This window comes from Aethalodelphis obliquidens, unplaced genomic scaffold (assembly GCF_003676395.1).
Source record: "Aethalodelphis obliquidens isolate GAN/ISIS:26980383/991018 unplaced genomic scaffold, ASM367639v1 scaffold8, whole genome shotgun sequence".
Lineage (NCBI taxonomy): Eukaryota > Metazoa > Chordata > Mammalia > Artiodactyla > Delphinidae > Aethalodelphis > Aethalodelphis obliquidens.
The window spans coordinates 28719192-28740347 of record NW_020837952.1 but is presented as its reverse complement, the minus strand read 5'-3'; the positions used below and the strand labels follow the sequence as shown (position 1 = coordinate 28740347).

At 40.4% G+C, this 21156-nt stretch overlaps 1 protein-coding gene across 2 annotated transcripts in view; it reads right to left on the bottom strand.

Moving 5' to 3' along the window:
- TMTC2 (transmembrane O-mannosyltransferase targeting cadherins 2) overlaps positions 1 to 20841 on the bottom strand; it is a 429464-nt gene extending 408623 nt beyond the window's left edge. The window contains exon 1 of one of the 2 annotated variants that reach the window (XM_027107120.1): positions 20130 to 20841. In XM_027107120.1, the coding sequence (XP_026962921.1) occupies positions 20130 to 20212 (83 nt within the window). In that variant the 5' untranslated portion in view covers positions 20213 to 20841. The remainder of the gene's footprint in view (positions 1 to 20129) is intronic. The other variant, XM_027107119.1, reaches the window with a different exon arrangement.
- Positions 20842 to 21156: the final 315 nt, after the last annotated feature.

The following is a 21156-nucleotide window of genomic DNA, read 5'->3' as shown; positions in this document are numbered from 1 at the left end:
TCCCCATATCCAAGCTTAGGGGTTTTAATGGAAGTTGATGGTGGATTCTGGTTGTGAATTTCCATGTCCCTTCCCAGGCTTCAAGCTACTGACTCCAGCCAAACTCTTCCAGGTTTAGAGAGATGAAAGCCCAAGAAATCTTAGAGCTCTCAAAACTGCTGATGATCCTTCTCTTCTGCCATGTTTCCTCACAGGACCTTAATAAGTGTCTTCTTATCCTGTTCTCATCTTGGAATGCACAAAGAGAATTTAAGGAGTCCATGAACTTGGACGGAAAAAAAAGTACATCTTAGCTTTCACTAGTCGTAAAGAAACTTAGCAATGCCTTTAATTCTGAATAAAGGCAACTAACCATGGCAGTGATTTCATCACCAGTAGGAATCACAGATGCTTTTCTATCACAGTACAATTGTTGCAAATTTCTCAAAAGATCATTTACGCTCAACACCACTTCGATATTACGGCAGTTAATGGATCTACCACCTGGTTTTGTTATTAAATAGATTAATAAAGAAGGCTATATTTCACTATATGATAACTTGCTATTTTAGTATTTTGATAAATATATTTCAATTTGGGGGCTTCTATATGTTTTATTTTATGCAAGTAATACAATTTTTTAGGAAGAAGTCCATAGGTTTCAACAGATGGACAAAGGGATCCACGACACACAAAAAAAAGCTGCTTTGAAAGCAGAATTCACTCAAATGCATCTCTGTGTACCCTGCAATAACAAGATGGGGTAATAAAAAGTAAAGACTTCTTTGAGTAAATTGTGCAATCTAACACAGTTAGTGGGGAAAAAACAGGATTCAATTTCAGATCTCCTGAACTCTCGTGTATTCCGACGCTTTCGTAGAGGGGGTCAGGAGCCTGAGCTTCAGAGACAGACATGTGTGGTTTCAAATCTCACTCATCATTTAATGGCCAATGACCTCAGGCAAATTACTTCACCTCACAGAGCCTGTTTCCATGTTTATAATAACTGCCTTATTGGATTGAGAGGATGAACTGCAATGAAATATGTAAAGAACTTACTATGATATTTTGCACATAATTTAATTTTTAAGAAGATATAAGAGGGACTTCCCTGGTGCTGCAGCATTTAAGAATCCACCTGCCAATGCAGGGGACATGGGTTCAATCCTGGTCCATGAAGATCCCACGTGCCGTGGAGCAATTAAGCCCATGTGCCACAACTACTGAGCCTGCCCTCTACAGCCTGTGAGCCACAACTACTGAACCCGCCTGCCACAACTACTGAAGCCCACGCACGTAGAGCCCATGCTCCACAACACGAGAAGCCACTGCAATGAGAAGACTGCACACCACAAAGAAGAGTAAGCCCCCACTCACCGCAACGAGGGAAAGCCCATGCGCAGCAACGAAAACCCAACACAGCCAAAAATTTTTAAAAGTTAAAAAAAATAAAAGATATAATAATCTACTTCATGCCTAAATATCTTTATGGAGTTTTTCAAAATACTATTTATATCCCACATAGCGTTACCATTCTCTAAAACTTTACTGCCAGTATGATGCCACTCTCCACGTAACCCTCAAAATCAGAGCCTACTTTCTTCTCTAAAGAACTCGTGGCCCCAGAAGATCTGAAGCTAACAGCTAGAGCAACATGGCCCTGACCCTAGTTTCCATCTTCAGACTACTAAGAAGTCCATCTTTGAATCCCACATTAAGTCACACTACTTCCTCCTGCCTACTCCCTCCTGATCAACAACCTGGGCAGCTTGACGTTTTTCACCTACCATTATCCATGCTGAAGACACATGCAAAACTCTGCAGTAACAGTTTTGAAGTTTCCATCATTCTAAAAACCTGACATTTCCTCCATGAATCCCTACGCTTCGCCATTTGCATGCCATTCCACTAACAGAGCACCTGACGGATTAGACAGAAAATTAAAGTGTATGAAGCTGAACTGGATTTCATGCTCATGACAACCCTGTGAGATCAGGAATTACTGTCCTCTCCGTAAATGAGCAAGCCCAGGTTCAGACAAGTCACTGACTTGCCCCCTGTAACACTGCCAGAGAGTAAAAAATTGAGTAATAAACTCAAGGACTCCCACTAGTCAATGAGCCATCATACTTGACTTTTCTTCCCTTTATTAACAGAAATACTTAGCCCATTTTCTCAATTTCTTATTCCCCTGGAGAATTAAGTATACTTCTAAATATTTCTCTTTTTAATGCATTATTCAGGTATTATGTTCATAATGATCATGATTCATTCAGATCTGGAGTTAAGTACACAATAGGCGAGCTGGAAATGACTTGAGATGGAAATACTGGGCTGCCTAGAAAAGAAAGAAGCATGCTGGCAAAAGCAAGGATCCAAGCAAAAGAAGAAAGAACCCAAGCTACGACAGCCGGATCAAAAGAGGAACAACTAAGAGGGAGACTGTAATGTACTTTGAACTTTGTGGAAGAAAACAGGGTACCCATGTTGGAAGCCTCATTCTCCTTGATGTAGCTCAAAATGATCAATGTGATTAGAGCAGAGCCAATAAGATGTCTAGATGCAGACATGAACCCCTGCCAGCTGGGAACTGTGTCTCAATTGATCACACAGCACCGAGCCAAACCCTTAAATCTGAAATGTGAGTTGGGAGGGTAACTTCAATATAAACACTGATGTTATGGATATGATTTCAACAGTACACATTTTCCTATTACTCCCATAAAGTATTTCACTGATATCTAAATACCTCCAAGCCTTACATAATGTAAGTGCTCGGACACGTTCACATATCACCATATATTTGGCTCAGAGCAACATCAATTCACCACCTGCATGTTGAAAAAACTACAGAATTACAACAGGCCTAGAACTGCTGCCAACAAATTTACTGCCTCTGTGCTATTTGTAAATTGATTGTTTCTTCTTTGGCTTATGGCAAGTAGAGAATTGCGTATAGATGCATATATATTACATAGCTACTCATAAAATTTAACATTAGGATTGAACTTTCCCCAAACTCAGAATATTGTGATACCCTTTAAACAAGTATTATAATATATGGTTGATTTAATGTGTCTCTTCTAGCTTAATGTTTTTTCATTGATTTCACTAGCTCCAGGTCAAAACCATTCTACCTAGACGTCTGCTTTCACAGAAACTGTTTACTACCTGGCTTAGGAATTAAGAATTTTTAATAGGTCCTTATTGAAAATCAAATGAACAGGTTATTTGGTGGTGTTTTTAAGCAGAACAGGTGGCTACTGGCTAAAATGTATTCTACTTACTTATCAGGCCTCCCAAGTTCACTTCACATGCAAACATAATTAGTTATTCTTCAAATTAACTATTGAAAATAATACCAAAGGCAGCATTTTCCACTCAGTAAGGATTAATCTATCTATTATTTTAAATTTGCAAACCAACCTTCGAGATACAAATTTTGAAAAGCCAGGTATGACTGCTTTGTAAATCTTACACTTCTAGCCTCACAAGTTAACAAGACTCCTGAAAAGTTTAAGAATCAGATGTAATCCTGCAGCAGGCAACCCTGGTCCCGACACCGATCTTTCTACCTGAGGACAACCACGTCCAAACCGCAACCATTTGACAAGTGGAGACTCTAAAAGAACGTGTAAGATGGCAATCCAGTTCAAAGCAGAAACATACGGCCTTTTTCCTTGCCAGTAAGAAAAAAGCCAGCACATTACTGAACACAGTTTATCAAGGGTGCCCCTTGGGGAGCCCAGAGAATGAAAAAGCATCAAGACGAGGCTGTCAACAACCAAGCAGTGACGCAGACACTTTGTAAGTGCCAAAACCTCAATCACAGAAAATCAGTACCAGTGGGCCGACCCCATGAGAACTAGATACCAGAAGAAAACCAAACAGCTGCTTAGGGCTGAGCTAAAGCCAGGCCCAGACCCCGACCCGGGGGGGAGGTCAAGCAAAACACTTGGAGAGCAGGTTGAAGCAAAGCCTGAAACAATGTAACAAAGCAGCAGACAGCTGGGCAACAACTGCCGGGAAACGGCAGGCTTGCGGCTCCAGAGGCAGGGGAGCCAGGTTCACAAACAGCTCCGGCAGCGTTCCCTAGGCGGCCGCTCTGAGATGAAAGCAGTGGGCGCTTCCTTGAGGCCCAATGGGACTGCCAGGCTGCACAGGGGCTGGGGCACCAGCTCACAAAGACATATTGTTGCCTGAAAACCCACTGCTCACGAACTCACTCAGGATCCAGGGACGAGTTAGGACAAAACCCATAAACGACTGCAGACATGTGGCATCTATGCCATCTGGTCACTTACTGCTATCCTAGACAAACAGGCCGCAGTTTGCCAAGTTCTACCAAAAATCACCGGTGAGGACTCACTATAGTGTCATCCAAGAGAAAGGGAAGTCAGTAACATTTTACATCTGTAAGACTGACCTTGAGTTTTAACTCCTAACAAGTGTACCTTAGACCTGTGTTTCCCATCAAATGTCACGGAACCCGAGAGGGCCCAGGGACCAGTAAGATCGTCCCCTGCTCTCAGGGACCAGTAAGATCATTGCTGGAAGAGTTTTAAAGGTATGTGTTTCCATTTAGATCAGAGGTGGCAAACTTTTTGGTTAAGGGCCAGACAGTAAATATTTCAGGCTTTGCGAGCCCCAGGGTCCCTGTTGGAACTACTCAACTCTGCCATTGTAGAGAGAAAGCAGTCAGAGACAAGTCCACAAATGGGTGTGGCTGTTCAAAAAACAGGCTACAGGGGACACTGGCCCACAGGCTGTAGTGCCTACTCCCAATTTAGATGATAGTCCAGAATACACACACACACACACACACACACACACACACAGACACACACACACACACACGTATGAATCAACGTTCTACCTCATATGTGTGACCACCTCATAACTAAGTAAGGCCACATGACTTCTGAGACTGCATTTATGATCGAGTTGGCACTCAAATGGTTAAGGGTATTAACAGACTGGAAGCGGACAGACATCATGGTTTCCATGGACATCTGTGGTCTCCCCCTCTTCGCAGAATCCCTTTTCCTTCCTTCTAATCAACGCCCTCTTTCCTATACTGCATATGGCATGGGCTAGGCAAACCTGCTTCCTCTTCACTCCGATGCCAGACCAGAGGTACATTTCACGGACGAGCTTGTAACCTAAGTCAGGATAACTAAGATCCCCTCTGGAGCATTCTGGGAGAGCTAGGGAAGAGCTCTTAGGTCGCCACTGACCACAATGCCCACCAAGATGGCCAGACCAAGAGATGGAGAAAGAAATGAAGTCTTCAGGCCTCCTCAGGGCTCTTAGGTTCAGACAAGCAAGAGGTTCTACCTTTTCTGAACTGGGCTTTGGGCACTTGAAACCTTATTATCAAAATAAAACATGCTAGCAAAAGTAAAGGGCGGATGACAATGTTTTAGCAGCAATTCAAAGCAGCAGTACAGGCATGCCAAACTCCAAAGCACCCACGGCATCTCCATGCTGTGACATCTCACTGCTTCTTCTTACTCACTGAGGAAAATAAGCACATCCCTCCACCATCTTTCACCCCAAACTGATCTACGTGTCTGCTTCCTTTTTCACGCACTTGCTCCAGACAGAAACCTGAGAAAAGTCCCTCTCCTACAACCCTCCACATTCAGCTTGTCACCAAGTGACATCAACTTTTCTTCACCTTTTCCTTTCTATTTCACCCCAATTTTTTTCACCTCTGTTTCTACCTTATTTTAGCCCTCCTCACGGACAGGACTACAAATCCTCCAATATAATCCTATAATGGACCCCTTTCTGGTCTCTCTGCTTTGGATTTCACCCTTCTTCAGACAGTTCTCCAAATTTCATCAGGGAACACGAGACCCCCAGCGATCTGGCTCCCGCCTACCTTGCCAATTCATCTCTTTTCCCTCTACTCTAGCTTTAGGCCCTGCTCTTTGGACACCATGCCTTTCTCTTTCTGCACATTTTTTCCCCCAAATAATCCTCCCTCTCCCTCATTTTATAAGCTATTTCTTATTTGTTCTTCAGGAATCAGTTCTCACAAGTACCTCCCTCATCCTCCCTCCCAGTCTGGGTCAAGTGCCCCTCTTACGTACTCACAATCATAAGCATGTCTCCCTGTTAGGGAAACTGTCTGTTTCCTTGGTCTCCCCACCAGACTCTAAGATCCTTGAAATTATGGACTACATCTTCTTCAGGGTCAGTGCCCCCCATATTAAACATGGTTCCTGACACAGCTAAGCATTTACAAATGCTTGCTAAAGGAACACAGGAATGGCAGGAGCTGAAAGCATCCCACACTGATGCTTTCTTGGGAGATAACACACTTCTAGATAAGAATGACTTAACACTTTTAAATCAAAGGCGAATGTCTATTTGAGTGGATTTCCTGAATTTAAAATAAACCACAACAAATCTTCCTCCCAAACTTTGAATAGAATTATCATATTTTTATACTGTAATTTGCAGAAATCAGGTTACTTAAATGGTAAACATACCCTTACTTTTTCTTTCTCTCCATCACGTCTAGTAACAACAGCTGTTTCTGGTCTCTGAGGTAAGTGACCAGAATACACAAAACAATTTACAATGTTATTACTAAGTATCCTTAAATCTTTTGGTTGGTTTGTGTATAAGGAAATTATCTCTTTACCAGTTTTGCTGCTTTCTTAATTTCTATTCATCTCCTTTTTTCTAAAATCAATGCTGATAGAAGTTAGCAGGAACTGATATGATTTTTCTTGGGAAAAGAAATCCTTAAAATAAAATTAATCTCCTTTAAGTGGAGGAAAACTGATAATATTTCACAAAAGAAATCACTCATTAGCTTCCATTTACTCAAGATTATGACAGAGAATACCGTTCTGGTTTTCAATAAAGTTATAGCTACAGTGTTACTTTGGCCACTTTCTACCAATTTCAGTTGATTCTGGTAAACTCTTTCTGAACACACAAATAGCCTGAAGACATACACAAGAGATTTTCTTCAAATGCAGTAGGTAAGCTGCATGCAAAGCATTTACTCTATTTTTTTTTTTTTTTTTTTTTTTTTTTTTTTTTTTTTGCGGTACACGGGCCTCTCACTGTTGTGGCCTCTCCCGTTGCGGAGCACAGACTCCGGACGCGCAGGCTCAGTGGCCATGGCTCACGGGCCCTGCTGCTCCGTGGCATGTGGGATCTTCCCAGACCAGGGCACGAACCCGTGTCCCCTGCATCGGCGGGCGGACTCTCAACCACTGCGCCACCAGGGAAGCCCTACTCTATTTTTATAGAGATTCCCAGTGATGTTCCAAGAAAAAACATTCTGGCTCAGTTCTGGTTTGTGTTTAAGTTTTTATTCCGGTTTAGAGAAAACTTTAAAGTAAATAACGTTCTTGTCACATCTTAGGTTTTACAGGAAATCTTTGATCTTCATTTTCAACCAGTTTTCATAAATAATGATGACATAAAAAGAAATCAAAGTGAAAATCTAAACTCAAGATTATTCTTAGTATTGAAAACAATATTAACTTTAAAATAGCATATATGGTCTACCTTAAATCTACAAGGTTTACATATACGAATAAAGTGTCCAATTTAACATTACATTTGCTAATTCTCTCAGGCTTTAGTTTGAAAAATAAACCCAACCCTCTCCCCAAAATCATAAATTCTCAGAATGCAAATTCTAAGTACACAAAGATGAACATCTGGGTATTTATTATGATAACTGCCTTTAAAAAAAAGTACAAACTAACTGCTATTTTATAGCACACACCCCAAATTCAGCATGTAATCAAAATCTACCACAGAATTTTCTGAAACACCAAAGACCTACTTTCCACAAATACAGCTGAATTCAGAGGATTTCCATTCTAACAAGCTGTCTTGATTTAACCTCAAGAAGCTGTCTATCAGTCGCTGCTCTGGTTCCAATCCACAGAGGTACCAATCAAAATGGCCCATCTTCCACTGCAGTGCCTCTGTTTTCCCCACACGAAGAAAGGTCATCCCAATTTCTCTATAATGATCCCTCCTCTATACCATAAAAGGAAAGCACTGTATCATGAACAAGAAAGGGGCAAAATACTCTTCAAGTCAACTCCTCTCAGTTTCACCGAAGTTCATTTATAGGGATGCCAAACTTAACCTTCTCCTTCATAGTAGATAACCCCTCCTTTCCATCCATCTCCTCACCCTGGAGAAATTCAGCTGTTGGTCTTTTCTTTAGTCTTAAAAATCAACTGCTGAGGCATGTTTAATAAGGTCCTGAATTATTGGTTTCTTGTACTCATTTAAATTAATCCCAGAGAGTTGAGAGCCATAGTACAGAAACCATTTGCCGTTTCCCTTTAATAAATTAAAACAGTATGACGGATTTTTTTTTTAACCCATCAGTAACAGAATCTGGTTTACTAAAACACTGGGTGAATTTTCACCTGAACATTCTAAAAATGTTCAAGGAACAGATGTGCACTAGAGAAAACTAGGCTGCTATCCAACAAGAACCAAAAGTGCTCTCCTTTTCAGGAGCTTGCCACTTGCTGTTACAATTTAGTTATCAATAGGAACAGAGTAACAAAGATTCCAACCAATAAGAAGGTAACACATGAGGAAGAAAATGATGACCACGGCTGAGGTAAAAACACGTTTGGTCGATATGGTTTGTTGTATTAATGCCTCATTTTCATTTTCACTGTAAAACATCAGATCCCTAGTTACTGAAAACATTATCCATTGCCTCCAAATGGCCAATTTCATATATATTTCATAGGCGAATGAGCCCAAACCCTAAACCCTATAACTGTGACCTGCTTTAAGCTGGAAGGACCCTGGAGGATCATTAGAGCCTCACTCTGACTTTAAAGAGGAAACCATGTTATCAATACAGTAAACCTTCAACATGCTAAGCTTACTTGGACTTTGAGGGGGAAAGTATTTTATTTATTTATTTTTTTTTTGGGAGGGGGGAGTGGGGGAGAAAGCCAGAAATGTTAGTGTCAAATGGTAAGTAAACATGTAAAAGATCTGTTTTAATCAAGAAAGAGATCAATATTCTTAAATGCAGAACTACCTGTAAATAAACTAATGTGAGTTGTAGGTCCTGGTAAGAGAGCAAGTTAGAGAGTAAAAAGCTTCCCAGAAAAGGCTTCAAAGAACAGAGCTTTTCTATCCAATTTACTCACTGTAAAACAAAAGATATATAAAAAGTATTCCTGGGATTTGGGCTAACTCTCTATTCAACATTATCTTTTGCAACGTAACCGAAAACAACTCCATATTTTCATTAAGATTTTTCTTATTAATATTAATAAGGAATAACAATATTAAGATATGTCCTTAAACAATGATTTTCCTTAAAAATCTAAGATACATATCAGAGAGTGAAACAATTCTTATAAGATACTAAGAAATCATAATTTTGCCTACGCTCCTACACACAGTAAGTATTATCTAATCTAAAGAAGAAAGTCACTTGAAGTGAAGAAGATGGGAGATATCTGAGTTCTGGTTTTCGTATGTACTTTTTTTTAAATTGGTTGTTCAATTAATTTTTTTTATGTTTTAATTTTATTGGAGTGTAGTTGACTTACAATGTTGTGCTAGTTTCAGGTATACAGCAAAGTGATTCAGTTATACAGTTAATCAAGTATATACCACAAACATTTTATTGGCAAAATTTGTGTGTGTGTATGCATGCATATGTGTATATATAATGGTTAAATTTCAACATCATTTCTTCAAACCTATAACCCAAGATGAAAATTAAAATTTTAAATTAGTAATTATTTAAAATACTTCACCGAACTTTTCAGTGACACTAAATCTATCTGCAATACCAAGTTAAATATTATTGGAAATAAGTTTAAATTTTGAATATTGGCTTTAAAGAAAATTCCCTAAGTGCTCTACAATATTTTTAGATGTTATCATATAATGATTTTAAAATATCAGCTATAAAGTTAATGAATAATTTCTTGATCAAGAGAAATACTTAATAAGTATCCCAGACAGCACCGTACCAGGCATTTTATAAAACTTATTAAATTCTCCCAAGAACTCTAGGTATTACTATTCTCATTCTATAGAACAGGAACAGAGGCTAGAAGAGTTTTAGTAACACAATCAAAATTACACAATTAGCAAGTAACAGTTCTGGGATTAGATCCCTAATTTATCTGGTTCCAAAACTCTTGTGGTCTTTTTACTTTTTGCCACCTTGTTGCTTGGAAAGGTCTAAAAGAAAAAATACATTTTCTAATTAGTTACAAAAATGTATCACCAGGTTTAGATATTAGATGTCACCATCTAGTACATGTGCTAAGCACACTTGCTACTGATTTTCAGTACACCACGGATTAACACAAACACTTCAATGCAAAAAAACTTCAGCTTATCTGACGTCTATCTTTCCTAATCACTGGACTGCCAGAACTGCTCTAAATCTGAACATACTCCCAAAAGAAAAGGGGTTTCATTGAAGACAGAGATCATGAGTACCCAGTAACAATATACCCTGCCAAGCAGAACCAGAGTACCAAAGATTATTCACACCCGATGCACTGCAATTGGTCCTTTCACCCTACAGAAGGAAAGAAGTGCTCAGATTGGCCAGAATATCTATTCAAAATAAGCACAGAGACCAGAAACAAAGGGAAAGCAGCAGAAAAGAAATACAGGAGAGCAAAACCTGCTTCTACGGTGAGACCAGGGACAGCTGACCAAAAGGGTGGACAGAGATGAGAAGCAGAGATGGGGCAGAGGCAACAGAAGCTGAGACAAAAGGAGCTCAACCACTGACTCCGAGCGAAAAAGTGAGCCAGGACATGGAGTAGAACACAGTTCTGTTCTCAGGGGAGAAGACAGTGAGATGCTAATGTATGGGGATAACTGAGTCATTCATCCTCTGGTCCAACACCATCTACATCTGATTGTAACATCATGCGGCTTTTTAAACACACAGAAAACATTCACCAGACTATTCCATTTGGTCCTCACTCTGTGGTTGGCAGTTGTTATCATCATTTGCACTTCCTGACCAATTACAAGACCAAGTTTTAGAGGCTTAGTAGCTCAAGTACTAGTTAATAAAGTGTTATTTCCGAGACTAAAGACCTCTCCTCTTTTATCTTAGCCCAGTGTTCTTTCACAATACTGCCTGTAGTACAGAGTACAGTGTTTTAAAAAGAAAGAAAGAATTATAACTTATTTTAAAATAAGTTCTTTAAAAAGATTTCTACTAAGTAGGAATGTAAAACTTCACATATGTGCGGTATTCACCTATTCAGAAATCCACCAAAGTGCCCAAAGGCTGAGGTATAGTGGACCAGGTTAAAAAAGTCAAAGGGGCCCAAGCATTTCTAATACTATGTTGACATACCTTTACCCAGTAGCATCGCCCAGTGCCTGAATATCATTAATAAATCTTTCCTACTCTCAGCTGCCTAATGCCTATATTTTGCCATCTGCCTGACGTCTATAATCTTCCTTCAGTGTAAGCCAAGTTTCCTTACAAGGGATTGTTCAACAAAAGTACAAACTCATCAAGGCACTGACTATAGACTCAGTTTAGGCATCAGCATCTATTCAAGTCATAAGCCTAAGGCAACCGCCTATCAGTTTATTTGTAAAACTCAGAATCCAACATCTGTCTCCATAGTAACTACAAAGAAGATGATATTGTAATACAAGTTGGTGACAGATATTTCAATAGAGAGCATCTCCTAGATTTTAGCAGGCTCTCTACCTTTTCAAAATGTACACAATATCTTAAACTCTTAAGATCAATTTAAAGATGTATGATTGAACAAATATAAAACAAAACAGAGATTAAATAAAATGGCTAAACTCATAGGCTTTTGAGATATAAAAGATTATCCTAAATCTTTTTTAATACAGGAATTTAGGCAGTCTTTTCCGAATATCTGTAAAACACACTGAACTAATGTGTACGTTGCATGAACCAGCCGCATCTATCACACCTGGGAATGACAGAAATGCAGACTCTTAGACCCACTCCAGGCAGAATCTGCATTTTAACAAGCCCGGGTGATGTGCAGGTAGATTGAAGTTTGGGAAGTGCTGGTCTAGAAATATATATACATATACATAGATGGAAAGAGATCCAACAAGAGGCCCAGCTCAAAAATGTCCTTTTAGGAGAGGTACCAAAATATCCATCTGGTTCAAAGAAACTGAGAATTTGAACTGCATTTTAAAAGATTTTCTAAAAGGTAATCATCCATATCAAAGGACGAAGGTAGGGTGTGGAGGTGCGGGGTTATGAGAGAGGACCAGGTCTAAAGCCCCCTGGCCTACCACAGGCATCCTCAGTATCATATCAGGCCTGAATTTAAAAGTAGCTACTAAATACTCTCTCACAGAAATGGTTTACTTTATGTTAATGACATACAAGAGGTTTTAAAACAGTGAAATTTCATTTTCTGCTCAACATGGAACGAAAGCCAAAAACACCACTGTTTCTAAAAGAAAAAATACAAAGACTCTTAAAAATATAGAGGTGGAGGAAACCAAAAGAGATCATTTAAATAGGATATTTTAAATAGAAGACTAGATATCTGTGGCAAACTACAGTTGGTAATTTCAGGCTGGACTCTGGTGTCTTTATAATAGATTTTTGTTCAAATCTCAAATTCATTTTCTTTGGTTAAGTCACTACATATCCCTATAAGAGTGGGTTAAATTGTAAAACCTTATTTCTTTAATATAAATTCAGTGACACAACTCAGCTCCATTTTTTTTTTCTTTCAATAGAATAACGAGAAAATCCTTCCTATTTTAAATAAGGTTTACCAAATGCTTTCAGGTATACTAGTTTTTCACATCAGTTAGAAGTAATTGTCTCCCACTAAAGGGCCTATTTCTGAACATAAAATTGTCTTTTTGCCTGATTAAACTTCTTCATCATCGGAGAACTTTTCTTCCACAAACTTGTAGTTGGAAAATTTGCCATTAGAAGCTTGCTTTGTCAGAATGAGCTCTTTTCAGTTTCTTTGGGAGAGCAGTCCTGTAGTTAATCATTTGGAGGAGGAGAGAAACATCCTATTCTAAAAGTACACCCGACAAACTATTCGGACCCAAGTATTCTACCTTAAGACGTCTTTTACAACCCAAAGCAGCAGTCTCAGTATTTATAATACCTTTAAAAACCTGAAGCTAGGAGGGCAGAGGCACACAAAAGATAGTTTATAAAACAATGAGGATGGTCCCCAGGGGAACAACACCGCTGCCAGCCTTACCCCTCTTTTCCCAAAGGGCTCTGTAATGACAATATACAATTGTTTCCTAGTTAAACCATAAGCATAAGACTATAGTGAACTTGTACTTTTTTTTTTAACTTGATGCTCCTGAGGAATAATCACACATTTATTATAATAAATTCCACAGAAATAAAGAGTAGTCATCAAAGACAAAGGGAAAGACACATTTTCTTTGGACACAGTACCTACCACATAGCTGCTATTCCAAGGGCACTGATGTGTGTTTCACTTGACAAATCATGTAATTTAGTCAGTCTCCTTGACAATAACTATATGCTGTGCCACGCTTCAGACCCTGCCTCACCCTGATATCACAAAATGCCGCAGCAAAGAAATCAAGAAACGAAAGCTTACACCAATTTATCACAAGCAAACAGCATTTCCTCTGCCATGTACTAAGGTACTTTTAAAACAGATACAGTAGCACTGCCCTCAAGCAATGCGGCATGTTCATAGCCTTGGAATAAGTAAATGTACATATAATTTCACTTATTTCCATGATAAAATGGAATCTAAAGGTGGAGTTAGGGTTTTGAATTCTAATCTCTTTTCCAAATTAATTTTTTAGATATCAGCAAGTCAAAATCTCTCTCCATCTCATCTTTAAAACAATCATTTCTAGTTACTCAAATTAACTGTATCTTATGAAGTGCCCTTAAATAAAATAAGTTACTTTAAAAACACAACAGAAACTTTTAATGTAGAATCTTGAAAACAAATCATTTCAGTGTTCCCGCCTTCTTCAAATTTCTCCTGAATAGATAGGCTTACTCAATTCTTTCCTACTTACCTGTAAAGAAAAAAGCTCATGGTTGAACCCAAAATTGTAATTCCCAAAAGTTTCTAAAAGACTGAAACAAACATCTATAACTTTTATTCTAAGAAACCTTGAGTACCAGAGAAACTGACAAATGTAACTGAAAAACTAAACTGTCAGAGTGGAGGAAAAGAGATCAATAGAAATTTGATAGTGCTGCATCTTGTTGGAATTAACTGCCTAGAAAATACAACCAAAATAATCTCTGAGGCAAAAGTCTTCAATCCCTATGACCAGTCAAGGCAAATCTAGTTAACTCAAAGGGTTCAGCCCCTGCAGACCTCCAAGGAAAACAACTGACCCGAACAATTAGGAAGGAGCCATTGGGGAAAGGTATTCTAAAGCTTCCACAGGTATGAATGAAGTACCAATGAGCACCAGATCAAGAAAAAGTCCAATTCAAACCACCAACCATGGATCCTCAGCAGAGATGCTCTGGGAAAGAAGCCAACAGAATCCCAATAAAAGTTTAAAAATATGAGTATCAATTAAAACAAACATGAGTCAATGCAAGTGAAATTCTGCTAAAGGACAAGCTATCAGCATTTTTTATGTCTATCATCAGATTCCCAGATTCAAACACTATGTAGTACCTGGTAAAGTACAGGTAGGAAAGGACGGACAGGGACGCTTACTGACAACGGGGAAGAGCTGCTGTTTGTATTATGCACCATATATAAGGGAAGCCCATGTCTAGTGGTGTTCATAATTAGTGAATTAATGAATGTAGTCCTTTATTCCTCAAAAACACATACAAATCAAATCTTCAAAGAAATCATCTAGCATTGTGCATAATTACACCTGTAATGATTCAAAATATTATGCCTTTTTCATCCCATGAAAAATAGGATGTAGTTCCTGGTGACAGGCCTCTCCACTTTTTTCAGCTAGGCTCTTCATGAGGACAGCTATTCATAGAGGGAAGGTCGTTACATTCAGCAACCCACTTGTCCTTTCCATCAAGGCTGCCACACTCGTCACTTTTGTGAAGCCATTAAAGGAAGGACCCAAAGCTCATGTAAGACTTAGCTTCCAAGAGAGGACCAAAAAATTGAAGAGATGAATGTTACTGTGTTGAAAGCATGTTGGGTGAGAATAATGAAGTTATAAGAAAGTAGGTTTGTCAGCCACAGATTTATTGGAGTGCCTTAAGGGTAAACTTTGTCCTTTCCTAATATTATGAAGGTGCCTGTTTTAGAGGAAACATACCCTTCGCCTATGATAAACAGCTGCACCATCAAGGGCATTTTAAACAAGTGCTTTTAGCGCACTGAACAGCAACAAAGAGATTAGGAAGACAAACGGCTCTTAACTCATGTTGGAATCCAAAAGGTTGTAGCTATTTCAGAATTATAGCAGCAGGGAATTCAGTGTTACTGCAGGGACACGTTAGCTCTGAAAAACTAAGTGCAGATGATGAGATGATGTAAACTAATAATGTGCAATAAATGCAGCCCCTCTCCCAAATACAGTGTATTTATAAAGGAGAAAAACTAAGAGACAGATGGCTGGCAAGCAATTTCCCCTATGGCATTTGCACATGTCCGTTCAGTGCTTGTATCTGGGTCATTTGCTAGGATAAACCCCATGTGACAAGCTCGATGGAGGTAAGGAAAAGTGGTCCATACCTGCTTCACCGAATTTTAATTTTAATTTACTGTTAAGAGATGTACTTATTCAAACAGCAAAATGAACCTTTTCCACATAGATTTGATTAAACAATCAAAAGTTAGCTAGAAAATAAAATGTCACATAAAATATTTCATAAACTATGAACTGTACCCACTGGCCTTTTAGTACATTATCAACTGGGAAGGAAATGAGAGTAAAATAACACTCTTGTACACGTTACCTTCTTCCAATAAAGACCTGAAGAGACAACCTTGGATGCAAAGCAAACTTCTCCCTTATTTACTTTGATTTTATAGTAATTCTTTCTAAACATGCTTTTACTAAATACCAGACATGCCTTCAGTGGTTGAACATACGATAATTTTAAGATAACAAACCCAGATTGGTCCAAGGCAAGTTTATTAGAGAGAACTTTTCAGAGAGACGTTAGAGGGACTGATCATTTCACAAGCTATTCTTATACCAGGTCAAAAACCAAAATGATAATAACACTAAAAGACCAAGTAGAAAGTACAGTTGAATATCTTCAGGGAAAAAAAAAAAAAAGGTTCTTCTAAAAAGTTTGTCAATACACCTTAAATCCTCTACTCCTTCATTTTAAATACTGTTAACCAAACTCTTTATAACATTAAGAAAAAAAAAAAACCTTAAGAAGTGTTTCTACAAAACTGAGATTTACATTTACACCTAAATGAATAACTAAACCAGGGATGTGCTACTGAAAGTTTGGAATAGGTTTGATTTCAAGAGTAGAAATTCCTGCTGTGGAGTTGCTTCTCCAAATTTCACAAAATTACTGCACACCAATAACTAAGGCACCTAAAGGTAATGTTAATGATCATGGGTGAGTTTAACAGTTGCAGAATGGGCAATAAGGAAAAAAAATTTCAAAGCAGCCACAAACGCATTTCCCACTTTCAAAAACTCAAATTGCCTTTTTTTTTTTTTAACTAATGCATTATTTTACTCACATGAGACTAAAAAGATGTATTCGGTGCATTGTGTCCTTACTTATCTATCACAAAGGGCCTGCCGTCAATTAGATGATATGTGCCAAATGAAATCACACTATGAAACAGCAGTTATAGTTTACTTTTGTTGCTTTGAAGTAAACTGACTCTTCTTTTAGTGCTATCTTTGTGCAAAACATAGCAGGACTTCTAAAGTGGATGCAGGGAAAGTGATGCAATGTTATCCTCGACAAATATGGAAGAGAGCAGAGAATTCGGGGTCAGCAAGTTTTTCCCACTGACCTAACATCAAATTTCTCCAGAAAGGGAGACAGTCCTTCACAAAGTCACATGCAGCATGACTTCAACTTTGGCAAAGACTGCATATTTATAATTCCAATTTTACTCTAACCACAATTTAAGATTCAGTACAGTCTTTACTAGATTGAAGGCAAGGGGAGAGGGGAAGAAGCTGAAACTGTATATGCTTTTTCATCAGATATGATGAATTCTACTCTTCTACTGTTTGGTTCATCACGTCAGAGCCATAGTCTTACATTTAGCACAGAAACACTTGTAAAATATTCAATTTTACCATAGGGAAATTGATTTTGCTAGAAGGTTTCAGATTACCACTTAACCAAGCTACCTCAAACATTGAATATAATTACATATACAGTTTATAAAGTAAACCTGAGCACTACATTTAAAAGAAATGATAACTTGGAGAAGTACCACAGCAATAATGTTGAGGCTGAAGCAATAGAAAGCCCTCCTACAGTAAATGCCAGGTTCTTCAGCTAAAATGCTTTAGTTAAGCAAGTTGAGCGTAAGAGCCACCTCCCTTCCTTGAACTGCCCTTTCACGCCCAGCACTGCCCTCTCCTTGCAGAACCATATTTCACAAAAGTTCCTAGGGTGGGCGGGGGTGGGGGGTGGGGTGAAGGGGAGTGGGCAGTGTTTCGGCAGAAGCCACAGATGTAGTTTAAACAAAGTTTTACACTTGAGTCTTTGTAGTATGAAATGGAGTGGTGGAAATAAACACATTATCATCATCCTACAGTGTCCACTTGACTCCCCAGCTTTTTTCCCTGCTTCTCACACAAGCGAGTTAGAGCAGTGAGACAGAAACCTTGGCACTGAATCACCTGAACCTGGTATGCAGACACCAAATCTGTGCCATGCTCCTATTAATACATATTTCATAATTTCTAGGATTCATAAAAACCAAGTGTGGCACTTGTAAGATCTCATACTCTCAAGTGTACGTGATTGCATATGCAGTTCTGCTACCAAGAAAATTAGAGTAAAATACACTTTTCAAATTGTAACTAAGTATAATGTATATTTACAGGTCTTCAACATCATAATGGTATATGTTGTCTATATGTCACACATTACGCATGCTATCAATTAGATGTTACGGGCAAATCATCACATTAAATTCATCTATGCAGCTAGGTATAACTCAGGAATTTTGACGCTCCATTCAATCTATAGCAGGTAAAGAACTTACAACAATTGCCAACTATCAAAGCACAACTAATTTATCATCACACTCACACCATTCTGCCGAGTTACAACACTAACACTTCTGACTGATGATTAAAGAACACAGAATAAGCATTAAGTCTACAGAGAAATGTACATGCAAATGTAGTTTAGTTCCAGCCTTAATCTTTATTAGGATAGTTGCTTCTGACATGTACTTTTGAAAGAACTGGACAGCAATAAAGAATAGCCACACCATGCTATTTGCTGGATTTAGCACAGTGTTCTACAATAGTTACAGTATGACAGTAAGTTACTTTTTTATATAAGTCCTAAATTATTGGTTTAAATGCTTACTCTTCAAACTGTCCCCAACAGTGCCAGTAACTGCCCAGATTCTTCCCTGAGCTCGCTTTAGTGAAAAGTCACCCAACTTTGGAAGCAAGAGCTTTTCCTGCCAATATTCTAGAAATAGCAGGTGCAGAGTAACACAAAATTGAAGGGTACAGAAGCAGCTCACCTCACTCTTACACACAGACCATTTACTTCTCGAAGCACGTAGCAAAACTGCTGAAATGTGTACACTGCTTGAAAGTTGAGGAAAAGTTTATGTGTAACAGTGGCTTCCTATCAACCAGTCTCTGATAGACACTACATAAAATGCATTAAGAAGGGTTTGCTGGATGTTCTTGTACCTATTATCAGGGGATTTCATAACAGACATGTGGGTGTGAACCAAGATTCGCTGACTGAAGGCATACATCCATGAACATGCTTTAGCTGGAGAGTGGGCACACGAGAGAATACAGAATATGGCTAAGCACCACCGGGAGAAAATTCTGCCTTCCTCTCCCCTCACTATCAACCACTTCACTTAAGTTCACTCACTGCCTCGCCCTGACCCTGAGGATCCATTCACTTTCCATAACCCAGAGAGGCTGCTGAAAAGCTGTCAAAGTAAATCTGTGCTCACTTTTTGGATGGTTTAACTTCAATGGAGCATGAAACACCCCAGGACGGTTAATAAGTTTAGCCAGGCGTGCTGTTCTCCCTAATATATTTTAATTATGCATCTGTTTTAATTGTAATCAGATTAAGTCACCGGAAAGGCACAAATTGCAATTTTCCCTAATGGCTATTAGAGCTTTTCATCAGTTTCTAAACACTAACAACGTTTTAAAAATAGGTAGAGACACGAGCACAGCTGTGACATTTCCCAGAAATCGATGCAGTTTCTTTGACAACACAGTTCAGGTCTCATTAGCCACCCAAACTAACCCAAACGCAGAAGACAACTTCAGTCTCTAGGGGCGTCTTCTTCCCCAATTAGCACAAAAGAATCGCTAACGTCTAAAGTAAAACTCCCAAACAGAAACGAAAACCCAGGCTTTTATAAAGTGCTGCTCCATCGATCGGTGAGGGAGGCGGGGGAGCGGAAGAGGTGAACAGCAGCATTATCCCGGCTCAAAGTAAAGTACACCATGGGTCAAAAGGGAAAGTTGAAATAGAACGCGATTTCTCCACTATTTTGGCAACTGTCAAACGTGTGTTTTAACCTCGGGAAATAAAAGTGTCCCATCAATAGAAGGAAACATTACAGGGAAGATTAGGGGACGGGGAGCAGCTTCCTTCCAGTCCAGACGTAAAATCGCTCAATGTGCTTTTGTTGCACCATGGAATACCTAAGATTACTTTTTAATACGTTCATTAAAGAGTTTCCCAAATTGCTGTGATTTCCGCTAAGAAACTTAAGCGTCTGCCAACAGCCTAAAAGCAAGGGAGAGGAACCTGCTGCAAACTAGGAACCCAAACTCCCTCAGCCCGCCCAGTGCGCCCGCGTCCCCGGCGTTTGCTTTAGGTGTTGATGTTTACGCGTCTCCTAAACCTTCAGGTGCTGGACCAGTCCCCCCAAGACGCACTTCGAACCTTAAAGCAGGAAGCTTCAGAGCTACCGCGGAGTCCCCAAGCAGCCCGCCACCCCTTCCTCTCACCCCCTTACCTGTCATCGTAGCAGAAATCCGCACTCAGGGTGTTGAGATACAAAGCGAGCCCTAGAGCGCTGCTCACCAACTCTGCAATCATCTCTCCACCGCCTTCCCTCCGGCTCGGCTACCAGCGCGAGGGCAACAGCGGCAACAAAAAACAGAAGCATCAATCCCCACCTTCCGCCGCCTTCTCCTCCCAGCTTCACTTTTCCCTCGCTTCCCCACCCTCCCTTCCTCCCTCAGGTCCTTCCAATCCACCGTTCTCCTCCTCCTCCTGGCGCCCGTCTCCGCAGCTCCTGCGTCCTCCCTGGGTGCGGGCTCACACCGCGCTCCCCATGCCCTGCGCCGACGAGCGGCGAGCGGCGTTCGGGCTCCGCGCCCCCCGGCGGATGCACAGGGCTAGTCCTTCGCGCGGCTCGCACCCCCACCCTAACCCATGGCAGTCCAGGGCGCCCTAGGTGAGGAGTGGGACTCGGAGGAGGTGGAAGAGTGCGGGGTGGGGACAGAGGGACCGGACCGAGCCGGGCTCTGAGACCAGCTGGAGGAAGAGAGAGAGAGAAGGGCGGGTGGGAGGGACAAGGCGAACCGCCTCCCCTCGCCGCCTCCCGGTCGCACCGCTCCGGTGCCGCTCGGGCAGTCTCCGGCCGCCACAGCGGCTGCAGCTCATTCACTCTTTATTAGCTCCCCTCCCGGCCCCAGTCCCTTCTCCAATGAAGTGAGAAGCGGCGGCTGGAGACTCCAGAAGCTCCCGCGTGGGGTTGTCGGAGCTGTCCCCCGCGCCTGCGTGGCCAACCCTCCACCGGGTTTGCCCAGCCCCTTTCTCCACCCAGATCCGCCCCTAAGGTTCCGCCCACGCTACCCCCTGGGCTGAAGGCTCCTCCCACACTCCCCCCCGGCCGGAGGCTCCTCCTCCCTACCTCCCGCCCTCCCCTTGTTTCTTTCACCTTCGATTGCACTCTGGGAAGCCCAGGGAATCCAGGGGCGACGGCTGGAAGACAGCCCAAAGAGGTAGCTGGAGTGCGCCCTGGGCGGGGCAGCTAG